The sequence below is a fragment of the Panthera onca genome, chromosome D4, assembly GCF_046562875.1.
Source record: "Panthera onca isolate mPanOnc1 chromosome D4, mPanOnc1 haplotype 2, whole genome shotgun sequence".
Lineage (NCBI taxonomy): Eukaryota > Metazoa > Chordata > Mammalia > Carnivora > Felidae > Panthera > Panthera onca.
The window spans coordinates 15,390,061-15,402,754 of NC_138351.1; the positions used below are offsets into that span (position 1 = coordinate 15,390,061).

Here is a 12,694-nt window from a genome sequence, read left to right on the forward strand (position 1 = left end):
TCAAAAATAAGCTGCCCACTGTGTACCACACTTGACGTCTCAAAGTTCATCTCAAGGCTCTCACTTAAACATACCATGTTTGGGGGGGGGGGGGGGGCAATTAAAAAAATTACAAGGTAGCCATGCAAAGTCTCCATATGCAACTACCAAGTTGGATATGAAACATTTTCTAACTATTCCTCTTTATGGTTTCTACCTGTGGCTTAAGGACCCAATGAACAAGTGGAAGTTTCCCTCTGTACATGGCTTTTATTATTTACATAATACAATATAGCATCGATGCTGAATAGCATGATTATGTGCAATACATAAATATGAACTATCTGTACACATCTGCAGATCTAACTCCGAACTAAGGTACATAAAAATCGAAAGCAAAACCGAATGCTTTAATTAAAGTAAAAACTAGGACTGAACACTGCAATAAATCAGAAGTAGTGCCTCGTGTACATACTTAACTATTTACAGATGAAAACAGGCATTACCACAATACTAATCTAACTATGCTCGTTTATATATAAAAAACACAAGTTTCATACATCACAAAAACCTTCCATTATGACACAGAAGTGATATTACCAGACAAGCATCAGTGAAGTATACTGCCTCTTCTAGTTGTTATTGTACAATGCTGTAGATAATGCAGCCCATGCAATACACCCAAGAACACTAGAGTCCTACACCCAAGTACAATTAATAGGATAACGCAGCCCTCTGCGAGTGGTGCTGGATACCACTAAGAAGTCTACTGCAGCCATGTTGGTTATGATTTTCCATGCAGAAGGTACAGTTACATTAAGAACTGAAGTCTTTAAAAAAGCTTTAAACATTCTTTCTTGAACCAAAACATTCAACAAAAGATGCACACGAAAAATGAACTTTTCAGATACCTTTGCAACTTAAAATTCAGATGCATGTTATTCAATAGAGCTGCGGCATGTAAAAACCAAATGTAGTTTTAATTTCTTCTTGTAGACAAATTAATTCTAGTGCAGTTCTGTGCTACACAACATTTTGAGCAATGAGAGTAATGCAGGCATCTTCTGGTGCAGGCCAGCACAGTAAGCTTCAAAGAGAGCTCAAGCCCCTGTTGGCTTGATGGCTTTACTCATGATAACCAGTTGCGATGTTTACCTTTCACAGAATGTCTTACTTGACAGCTTTTAGGAGACCAATGAGCCAGGCTTACATATGGCACCAAATACTGGTTTCACGGAAAGGTCTGATCCTCTTTATAGCTTTCCTCCTGCTTCCAAAGAACATGTTGTGGAAATTAACAGGGTGAAGTTGGACTATGGAAGAAGTAGACTGCCAGTCCTTTTCTGGTGTACCATTTTTTTAAAAAATACAGGCACATAACACTAGCCAAAGATTATACCTTGATTACATTCCCAAAAGGCAGATATGCTGCAAACATGCAGAGATTTCACGGATTATGTTTGGCACGTGGGAACTAAATTTTGTCCCTATCGTCTGTGTATTTCAATTTGCTGTGCAGATTTTCATCCAATTTTATTCAGGGGAGGGCATATACATTTTGTAGGGCTGTATCTATCCATTTCTGCCTGTAACAAACACCCAAACATCCTAAAATTTCAATTATAAGACAGACAAGTGTAAAGTAAAACTCTGGAGAACATCAAAGGAAAATGGCCATGCATCTGCTCTTTAATGTTTTCCTACGATATATTAAAATAAAAACAAAGTTTCAGTCTCTTCACAAGTAGTAATTTATATTCTCTGGATTTTTTCAGCCACAACAACTGGATTCTCTTTTCTGATTTTTGCTGCAGCTTCTGCTTTGTAATCATATGGACAGTTGTGCTTGTCAGAGTAACGGTGAAGTCCACAAAACAAATTTCCACATCGGCAGTCAAACCCTGTACACATAAGAGGAAGTAGAGTCACTTGGGAATTTGCAGTAATTAAAAGGGGGGAAAAAAAAGCCTCAGTCAGTGGAGAAAAAGAACCAGATTTTCATGGTTCTCTGTAACATGAAATTGAGTCTGCCACTTTAAATTGTGAAACAGCTTTCAATCTCTTTTGACATAGTGAGAAATTCGAATAGCTCTCCCTCCATAAACTCCTGTAGATAGCACAGGGTAGAAATTACACAGGCTCTAAAAGCCAGACTGACCTGGATGCAAATCCTCCTCCTCCTCCATATAAACAGGATAACGTTTTCTCAAGTGAAAACTAGGGAAAAGAGAACCAGAGGGTTCTGAAATTTACAGGGAACAGTTAAGAAGTATTCTAATACTTTGTGTCTGGCTCAAAGATGGTGTTCACTGTTTGGGTCAACTACCTTCTCCTCAGGAGAACAAAGAAAAGACTCGAAAGCGATGAATTTTTATCAGTTCAGTAAAGCAGAGTAACTCACAAGGCCTGAAGGTAATAAAAGGTTCCAGAGGATTAGAGACACAAGTGCAAATCAAACCCAACTTCTCCCACTCTGGAAACTTTCTGTTCCTGAAAGTTGGGCATTTTGTTGTAGGTGTTAGGACCGACCAGTCCCTTAAGGGAGCTCCCTGTTAAAGCCTACCAACAAAATATACGTTGTCTTCTATGTTCTCTAATACCTGTAAGGCCAACTTTCTTTCTGCACATAAAACATCTGTTCTTCTTTGGTTTGGGCAACTCAGGAGCTTTTTCTTCACTTTGAGAAGTACTAGGCTGAGAAACGGATGGACTGGGCTGAGTGACAACTGAAAAACAAGGGTGAAAATGAGATAACTGTTAAGAGTTCACTGGCTGACAATTACTTAAGTCACAAAAAGAAAACATTTAAGAGAAGCAGGAAGATTCTTAGTGAAAATATTCATGAAGCCTTTCTTAAAAACATGTGCTTTAAACAGAATCTTCTACTTCAGTATCAGAACTTTCAAATCTGACAATTTCTTGCCAACCAACATATACTTGGCTTCTCTAAATTTTGTAAAATGATTACTCCACTCAAATTCCTTTAAACTGACTCTTAACAGCTAGTCCTAGGGAATAAACTCCTAAGTTTTAAAGACCTGGGAGATGCTGGTCACATGCCCAGTTTTTCCAAATTGCAATTGCCTAAATGCAAACTTCTTAATTAGGGCAGTTTACATTCATTATTACTCAGTACATAAAGTTGCCAACCGCCAAAAAATTCATTTTGGTTTTACACTGATAGACAAAAGACTGAATACATAAATTTAGCAATTTCAGTAAGTAAAACCCATATCGTTAAGCCCTAATTAACTTCAGATCCTAAAATTTCACAATTATTTTGCCATTTTAACACGGGCTTTATATGGTCACATGCAGAAAATCTGAATAGTTCTTAAACTTTTTGAAAGATCAGCAAACAGTCTTTAGGACAATATAAGTACTTGTGAAGTTTTGACTATTAAGGATTCCACAGGCAAATCAAGAATTTTTAAAGCACAGCTTTTATTTGCTTTGCAGTACTTCTCTAAAATGGGTACAGAATTTAGACAATGAGAGATAATGATCTACTTTTAAGAAGTCCGTGTTTCTCCTTAAAGTTTTAGTTCACATGACATCAATAAAATTTGTCAACATGAAGATAAAATTGCAGTTCAGCACATTAGAGCTCACCATTACCACTAGTTACTTAAAACAAAAATACCAAATTAGTTCTCCTTTTATAGAATTCAATTAGACCAGAAGCACAGTTTTAATATTAATCCAAACCCCAAGAATAGCAAATTATTGTATGCAATGCTAAGATTACTGCTTAAATAGGCCAGCACCAATGCTATAAGCATAAATCCAAACTCTAGAGCAAGCTGATAGGTTTCATGACAGCTTACTCTAAAATTCTCTGTAAATACATAACTCATTTGCATTAGTAATATATTTAGTCAGACTAATAGCCTATTATAGACTAATAGAATAATACTCTACCTACTACTCATTCCTAATAATCTACCATGACAACCTAATAGTTTCTCCTGATGCTATGATGGTAAAGAAAAATGTACGGGAACAGTTTGGGGGAGGGGTATGTGTGACAGCCATTTCCTTGGCTACATCAGAAGACTGAGTAGTGGTTCCTGGGACATACAGGGACAAATGGGAGTTAAGAAGGGGGAAACGACTCAGTAAAGGCAAAGAGGAACAAACTACAGAACCTATTAAGAAATAATAAATGCAGAGACTAGGTACAGATCTAAACCAAAAGAGTACCGTTCCCAGGTCAGAGTAATTTTGTTTATAAAACCCCACAAACACCTAATTTGGCCGGCTTTTTCAGAAAGATTGAACTCCTTTGAAAATACCAAATATGGATTCACCTGCTGAACTGCAGAGTTTTTACTTAACTTTATAAATTAAGATTGCTATAGTTCACATAAGCTTTGCTATGTGATGTTAGCAAAAGCAAGCCTTCAAAGCAGATCACATACCCACAGATGTTATTTCCTCACAATGAAGTTTTATATTGTGTTCAGTCAACACTGTACCAGGAGACAATGAACTGAGTAAATGAATGATGTGCCCTATAGAGTACAGAGCTATCTGTTTTAGGGCCCAGCACAGGTAATTCAAACAAGTCCATCTCTCAATGTGACAGCACTTCTGACTGTGCTCTACAGAAGCAGAGACTCAAAGGCACTCAGTGAAAAAAATGCCTTTCCATATTGAGTTTTGAGCTCTTGTTTTTTCAACTCCTAGACTTTTCAACTTGAAAGCTTCTTTCAGTGTTCAATATGTTGTCTTAAATATTTTCTACAACACTGAGGATACCAAGACTGAGTATTGCTTTTGATTATAAAATGTTCTTCATGGCTTTGAAATTTAATCTAATTTCTTCTGTTTATGAATAACACTTTCTTTAGTGATTTAGAGATCTTTGAAATATAATGGCAAACGACCTTTTAAGTTCATTACATTCTTAATATTTCCAGTTCCCAGATTATAAATTTATGGTGTGAGTTTAAGAAGAAAGAAGAGTAAAGAATGACTATTTTACACCCAAGGGACTTGAGAGAGAGTGGTTCTTCCTTGGCCTGTATTTTACAGCTCTCTCTCCAATTTAACCTTCGATGGGAAGGAACTCCTCTCCCACCAACTCTTTCTTGTACTACCAAATCCAGAACGGAACTAGTATTAAACAAAAAGCATACCTGGCTCTGACACCTCTGTTTTCGGGGTAGTTATTTTGTCCTCTCTTGAAATGCTCATTTCTGTCATTTGCTGAGTTACAGGCAAGGCAGCCACAGGCACATTTCTATTTGAGTTCAAGCAAACATTTTTAAAGATGTTAAGGGTACTTCTTTGTGAGACAGTAAGTTGTCAGTTCAACTTTAAAGTACGTACTATTTCCAACATGATCGAATGGAACTAAATAATCTAAAAACTTAAAAGAATATTGGATGCCCAGCACACACGGTTGAGAATAAAGAAAGCGATCTGATAAATGGCTCATCAATTCAAGGCTGCATATGTGTATAGGTTACGAGGTCCTATTATAGCCAACTGGGAACTTTTAGCTGTGCCTGTAATTTAAGGGCAAAAGGGGCAGTTTGCCAAAATGTCTTGTGTAGCATTACAATACAGTCTGCAGAGCCATACTCTACAATCACTTAACCTCAATTATAATACAAGCACAGCATTCTCAATACAGCATCTTTGAGAGTACCACGGAGTGTTATGATATACGTCTTTATTCAGTGACCTGTAAGACCATGTAGTAAAAGATCCCAGAATCCCAGACTGTGCAACACAAGCAAAGCCAAGGGCATCGGATCCGTTAACATCCTTAGCGTATATAGACATTCATAATTAGAATGGTATGGGGAGCACCCATGTATTTCCTTGTTGTATTATGATAAAAAGCCTGAAGTGGTCAATCTTACCTTGATTTTTCAGATGTGCTGCCAGCAGCACCTTCACAGTTGTTTAAACTAGTGTCTGCTCTCTGTACAGATGCAGAATCTGAGGTAGGACTGTTGGAACCACTAGCTGTTCCTATTTAAAAAAAGGATTTGTAAGAAACAGCAAGACTACCAACACTCAGTAGCAAGACTCTTAATAAGTAACAAATACTTGCATTTAATTAGGTTAGTGATTTAAGCACTTTCACTGTACTGCTGAATCCTACAATTAAGCGAGTATCCAAACAAAAACATGTATGGAAAAGTCACATCCAGTGAACATAAGTATGAAACAAAACCTCAAAAAGGAAAATAAAAAAGCTAGAAGATGCTTGTAGATGGTCATTCATTCCTGATGTTGTCATGCCAAGGACGTGGGCTGGGCTGCTGCTTTAATTTCAAGCTTTTCTCAGGAATTCTCTTCTCGGGCTCTCAGCATTGATTCTCATAGTCTTAGGCCCCAATTCTTGGTTCTATATTTTCTGTCCACCAGTTCTTCAAATGGGTTTTTCCTTGGAAACTTACCCATTGGGCTCATTCTGCCACTATTTTGCTGCCTCTGAAGATGTTCTTTGTAGCAAACGGAACACATTCCATTTGTCCTAGGATTCCCATAAAAGCCACATCCTGTACTACACAGCATGGGCCCTGGGGTCTGGTTAGTCTCCTGAGCCATATTTTTCTGCTATAAACAAAACAAAAACAAAATTTTAGAAATTAGCATGTTACCAAATAAAATCACTAAATTAGTATGACAGCCACCAGCATACCTTTGTTATTTCTAAACACCAAGTCTATTTCTAACAAAGGCCCTAATTATGTTAATCATTAAAAAGAGTAGGACAAGAAAACTATGAATATTTTGTTGCCTTTATAAAACAAAGGGCATTAAAGAAATTGTCTTTTTAACTTGATAAACAATGAACTGTAGGGACTTCACATTCTTTAGGACAAAAAAAATGCTATCATTAAACATTAAAATGCATTACTCCACCTATCACTATGATCTTTGTTTCAATTTCTGAAAAGGTCACTCTGCCAGATGTCAGAATTACATTTAAATCACTTTGGACAATTGTCATCTTAAAGTCACTTTCTGATTTCTGCACTACAGGCAGACCATATCAAATGAGATTTTTACTTCTCTGGCTAAAAATCTATAAAATGGAACTTGCCAATGAAAAAAAAATCTACAATAATCACAATTAAGTACCAACTCTTGATATGTACTAGTGGTTCTTTAAGCTGGCCGTACACTGGATGTAGCTATAAAGCTTTCTTAAAATATCTTATAAGATGATGGGCCTCACTAGTAATTCAACAATTCTGCTATGGGACAGAATTTTAAAAACTTTTAAAAACGCAACACCTTTACAGAACACTGAAGAGAGCTGATAGATCATCTGGCCTTTCCTGCTGCCTTGGCACTAACAAGTGAAGCTCTTTAAGAATTTAGGGGTCAGGTGCTCATGCAATTCCTTTTAAGTTCTGCATTTGAGGTGTGAAATCTGGGTTTGAATACTTTAAAGGCAGTGCCTAGTAACTTGCAAAAGCACAAATTATCAGCTATAGATTTCTCCAGCCAAAGGCTCTCTTAAAGCTTTTCACGAGTGCTTGCCTTCCTCACGTCAGAAAACGAAACCTTTGAAAGCTCAATTTCAATATGGCAAAGCCAAGCAATATGAACACACAACCTTCAGTAGTCATTAATATTTAATGCTAGGTTACCAGAAAGAACTTCGTACAGCTAGCCTACCTTGCTTTTCCAGAAGCCTTGTTAAAATTAGAACAGATATAGTAACGTTATGCTAAATTTAGTAAATTTTTGAGTTTTAAGTGAAAACACACATTAAGAAAAATTTAAACTGTAGAAAGTTTCCATGTCACCTTAAAATATGTATGTACGTACAAAAACATATTTGAGAGCATTTTATTAAAGGGAGATTGTGTGCTATAACTTGTGGTCATGGTAATTTAAATGTGTCTTAACAATGATAACGGAAGTTAAGTTACTTATTTGTTAAGTTATGAACATTTCAAATTAAGTGCAGGAAAGTCCTTCATTCAAGCTAGAGCTGGTCTAGAATTTCATATGGCTTTTTCCAACAAACACACACTAGAATACACTCTTTAGTGAGTTACTAAAAACAATGTTTTAGCAAGTTATTTAATACTTTTTACCAAAATTACAAAAAGGGGAGAAGAGGGCTAACCAAATTTGACCTGGCCAGAATCCTGCCACTATTTCCTCCACAGTTAAATGATAGTACTCTTTCCTTTCGTTAGCAAAAAGAAGTATCTGAAGCTTGAAAATACTTCAAGCCAATCAAGCTTATGTGGAGGGTGTCGGAGAACCAGAGCTTACTTCAAACAATACTACTAATTTAGTTGACATGGTCTCTTTAAATAGTAAGTGGAATTTAGCTGACTCATTTTGGAGCAGGGCAGTGTAAACATTTCAACATCACTTAGGTTTATTAATAAACATTTTCAGCTGGGCTTAAAAAATTTTTAATATGTGCAAAAATGCTTCAAATAATAAATTATGTCTTTACTTGCACCGCCCCCCCCCCCCACGTAGTATGTGGGAATCTGCCCTATGCAAAAAGTTCATTCCTTGAAGCCAGCTTAAGAATTATGCTAGCTCACAGTTGCTATACTAACTTCCAGTGGCTCTTGTGACAGTGGCTTTATAATGGCGACCAGGCCTAAATTTAAGCATCAACCTTAAAGTTAAGCATCAACCTTAGTTAATTCAATTCTTTAAAATATTTTCTTTTACATAAAAAAAGGAGGGGGAAAGGAATCTCAATGATTTTACCCACTTCGACTGGCAACTTGCAAAGTATTCCACCTTCCCTTCTTCAGAAAACACAACTACTTTCAATTCACTATAAATAGCCTGCAACTGAGACACAAGAGACACCAGGACATTAGTCTTCCACGTAGCTTCCCATTTTGTAGATTTCCCCCCCCTAGAAAGCGAGCTTTTAAACGCCATCACATGTGCAAAGCTTGCCTTAATATTTCTCAGAAGCTTAGATCACATGGGCGGGAGCTTCAGCCTGTCACAAGGCTGCAATGTGACAGGCTGAGCTGGATGGAGGCTCTCACATAAAGCCTAGTCAACAGGGGCCTCTGAAATCAGCTTCTATTTATATCTTAGAGCCTGCCAACTCCTACACAACCCCAAGAACTAAGGATGCTGCGTTTATATATCTAATATAATCAGGAAACAAAACAAAAAGATGCCATTAAGGCTATTTTTTTTTTTTTTTTTTTTGGTAATGTAGACAGGGCTAGTGAACAATCTCAAATTCAACAAAAAGATGCATCATTAATCACTCGTGAAGCCAAAATGGTCAGGGTTGTTTATAAAAACCAAGCACAGTACAGAGAGCACCGAGGCAGAAAGAATCCTCATGTTTAAATCCTCCTGCTTAGCAGCAATTTGGGGCGGGAGAGGGCAGTTTGCCATTAAGTGCCGTTTCCCTTCTGCTTGGCAACATTTCAGAAAAATACAATACCATTACTATTTAGTACCTTTAAAGTTTTGTTGTTAGAAACTTGTGCATCCCTGTGCCAGCTCTATCAAGCACAGGGAAAATGTTTATTTTTATAGTTTGAATAGCTGAAATGTATATTTTTAGTTTGTGGCTTCCCCTAACTTCTAGTTTAAAGAAAACCAAAACCTGGGCATGTAGCAGAAAAACTCTCCAGCCTCAAATATGAATAATAATTGAAAAAAAACGACATTTTACACCTATGGAATTTAGTTTTCAGGTGCACATGTTAGAAGATGTTAATGCCTACTCACCCTGAGCTGAGACCTGAGTTCTAGTATCTAATCTACTTCTAACTAAGCCAGTGACCTTGGGCAAGTCCTTACTCTCCTGATCTCCGTTCTCTCTTTGCCAAAATGAGATTACTGTGATTTTTAAAGGCTCCTTTCCAGGCTTAATATCTGGCCCGAGACAGAAAATAGGGGAGAAGTACAGTAAATTCTTTGTTGGGGAAACATTAAAAAAAAAAAACAACTTGTAAGATAAAATTGCAATATTCTCACCCATGAAGTTCTGAAATTCTACTTAAAAAAAAAAATAAATAAATAAGGAATGAAATTTTATTTTAAGTCTGTAAATGACCTGAACTCCAGGTTTAAAACTAGGGGCTCTGTGACCTATATACGCTACTTTACCCTCATGTCCTTAGACTAGATTCTTAGGAGGCATGCAACAAATAAACACGGGCCTTTCCTGAAAACACGGCTCCACCGGAGTGCGTGGAAAGCGAGCAAGAAATGCATGTTCACCAGCTTAAATGCACGAAACAAAGGGGAAGGTGCTCCATTTCCTTCATGAAAGGGATCTTGGGCGACAAACGCAGCGACGCTGGCAAAACTAAAACACGACGACGGAGGAGTCCCCCTCACCCACGTTCCGGCGGATTTCCGAACAAGTCCGGGTCCCACCGGGCCCCCATCCCTCCCCCCAGGCCCCTCTCTAAGCCGAGGCCTTGCTCAGGAAAGCCCAGCAGGGCCTTCTCCAAAAATCACTGAGTCATGCAGAACAGCAGCTCCGCAGGCCAGGCCGGCCCCGCGCCGACCCCCGACCTCGACCGGCTCCTCCGAGGCGGCGGCGGCGAACCGGGGCGGCCGGGAGGAGGGGGAGGGTGTGCGGCGAATAGGGGGCCGGGGGCGCGGCCGCCGCCACGGCCCCTTTGTCTCTCCGGGTCCGGCTGCCCACGCCGGGCGCCGCGCCGAAGGCGGCCGGGACGGACTCGAGGGAGGCCCGGAACCCACACGCCGGGCATTGTTCTCCGGGCCGTGCGGGTGCAGGCGGGCCGGGGGCGCGGGGTGCCGGACCCCGGGCCACGACGACCGGATGACGCCTCCGTCTTTGTGCTTCCTGAGCTGGAGGGCGGGCTCCCCTCCCCCGGAGGCCGCCAGCCGCGGCCCGCTCGAGCTCCGCCGGAGCCCCCCACTGCCCTCCCCCGGCCCGGCACGAGCAGCCGGGCGCCCTCCCCCAGCTCCGCACCACTCACCCTGCGGGGGGCAGGAGGGCAGGAGCCGGGCTCGCGCGCGACGCCGGCGCGGTGAGGCCGGGCCCGGGCCTCCGGGAGGGGCGAGCCGGGCGCCCCGGAGCGGCCGCCTCGGGCCGGGAGCGGGTCGGAAGCGGAGGTGGCGCTGCCGCCGCCGCGGGGTCCTCCTTTGTTCCTGCAGCGGCACTGAGCGTGGCCGGGACACGCCGGAGCCCGGGAAGTGGGAGGAGGGAAGCGAGGAGGGGGGGCAGAGGAGGAGGCGGAGGGAGGACCGGAGGCCGCGGCGGCTAACGCTGCTCGCGGCACTCGCCCGTCGTCACCTCACGCCTCCACCGGCGGCGGGCTGGGCCGACTCCGAGGGCGACCGGGACGCGAGCAGGGAGGCCTGGGCGCCGCGAGGGCCCGCCGGCGGTGCTCTCCGTCGCCTCAGCTACGGCCGGGAAGTTGCGCGGCTGCCGGGAAGGGAGCGAGCCCCAAGTCCAGACGCACACAGGTCCGCGCTCCGGCCGACTGACGCTCTCTCTCCGCCCGGCACTCGGGCAGCGAGGGAAAGAGGGAGGAGGGGCGGGGTCTGTGCGTCAGCGAAAACCCCGACGGCGGCGGCGGCGGGGAGCGCGGTGACGTCGCGAGCCCGACGCCCCGCCCCCTCGGGCCCTGTTCCCGAGTCCAGGAGGCGGGGTCAAGTCCGGCCCTGCTGCCGTCGCGCGGAGCCGAGTCACTGGCGCGGCTGTCGGCCCCAGGGTGGGGCTGGAAGGAGCGAGTCCTGTGGAGAATACGTTTCTATTTTTAACCCGATTGTCCGCCCTCAGCCTTCCTCCTTCCGATTTTCTCGCTCAAGCCCGCTTCTCGCCATCAGGGTTCTCACGCTTTGTCTCCAGCCCTTGGCAGACATTTCCCTTTCCTCCTTACTCCCCTAACGGTCGCTCCCCACGTCGCCCAGGAGTTAGAAGGATTCGTTTCGAGAAAAGGAAACTAACTTCTCGCCTGTTTAAGAAGCCGCCCCTGACCCGTTCCCCCGTACCCCCTTTCGGTTCTAAAGTCCAGCTAGAACGTGGCCCGGGCGCCGCCAGGAAGCAGCGGCGCAGGCGGCGCTCGCTCGCCCCAAGGTCACGGGTGGTTGTGCAGAGTCGGGAAACGCTCGGCCGACTGGCTGCCAGTCCGGCCCCCGCGGCCCTGGCGTCGCTGTTCGGAACAAACTGTTTTGGCCAGCCTGTAAAATCCCTGGAAATCGACTATTCCAGTAAGGCGTCGTGAACTAGGAAAGCACCAAATGTTCTGCTCAAGATGTGGAGTTAAGGGACAAAAACACGCCAGACCTGAGGCGGGAGAGACCAGAAAGAGGAGACGTTGGGGGGGGGGGGGCGGGGAGGGGGAGTTCGACAGGAGGGGGGTATTAGGCAGGCAGTTCAGAAGTGAGGCACAGGACCTGACCATTTAGCAGAGGCGAGTGAACTCAAAACACAGAACCTTTCCAAAGACCCAACAAAAATATCCCGCTTGCAGCTGACCTCGCCAAGTGACTTCGGTTGAATTCAAAAGAACAAAATTACTAAGACAGCAAGTACTTCTGAAATTTTGTAGTAAACAGTGGCCTTTACTGAGTAAACAGAAACGAGGTTTAGGGCTTAGGTGAGCCACCGTTAGAATGGAGTGAAAGGTCCCTTCAGTGTTTCCAAACTTGCTCTTCGGAGAAACCACCTGGGGTGATTATTTAAAAAATTCCTAGGCCTCTCTCCCCTGGAGCGGGAGCTCAGTAGTTCTCCAGATGATTCTTTGTGATTTTG

The 12,694-nt window shown here is 42.8% G+C and overlaps 1 protein-coding gene across 2 annotated transcripts; it reads right to left on the reverse strand.

The window, feature by feature from the left end:
- Positions 1-229: 229 nt before the first annotated feature.
- Positions 230-11,467, reverse strand: ZFAND5 (zinc finger AN1-type containing 5). Of its 2 annotated transcripts, none has more exons than XM_060610061.3 (6): positions 10,914-11,467; positions 6,396-6,555; positions 5,853-5,964; positions 5,121-5,224; positions 2,580-2,705; positions 230-1,880 (listed from the first exon to the last, which is right to left on the reverse strand). In XM_060610061.3, exons 2-6 carry the CDS (start codon positions 6,544-6,546, stop codon positions 1,732-1,734), a joined length of 642 nt encoding a protein of 213 aa, XP_060466044.1. In that variant the 5' UTR covers positions 6,547-6,555; positions 10,914-11,467; the 3' UTR covers positions 230-1,731. The 2 variants fall into 2 exon arrangements, with proteins under 2 accessions (XP_060466044.1, XP_081647001.1); XM_081790875.1 differs by lacking the exon at positions 10,914-11,467 and adding an exon at positions 8,696-8,791.
- Between the last annotated feature and the right edge of the window lie 1,227 nt (positions 11,468-12,694).

Coding starts and splice junctions, on each gene's coding strand:
- ZFAND5 (XM_060610061.3), bottom strand. CDS start 6,546: ATGGCTCAGGAGACTAACCAGACCCCAGGGCCCATGCTGTGTAGTACA. Junction 5,225..5,852: donor AGCACATCTGAAAAATCAAG/GTAAGATTGACC, acceptor GAACTCAAATAG/AAATGTGCCTGTGGCTGCCT. Junction 1,881..2,579: donor AAAGAAAGTTGGCCTTACAG/GTATTAGAGAAC, acceptor TTATGTGTACAG/GGTTTGACTGCCGATGTGGA.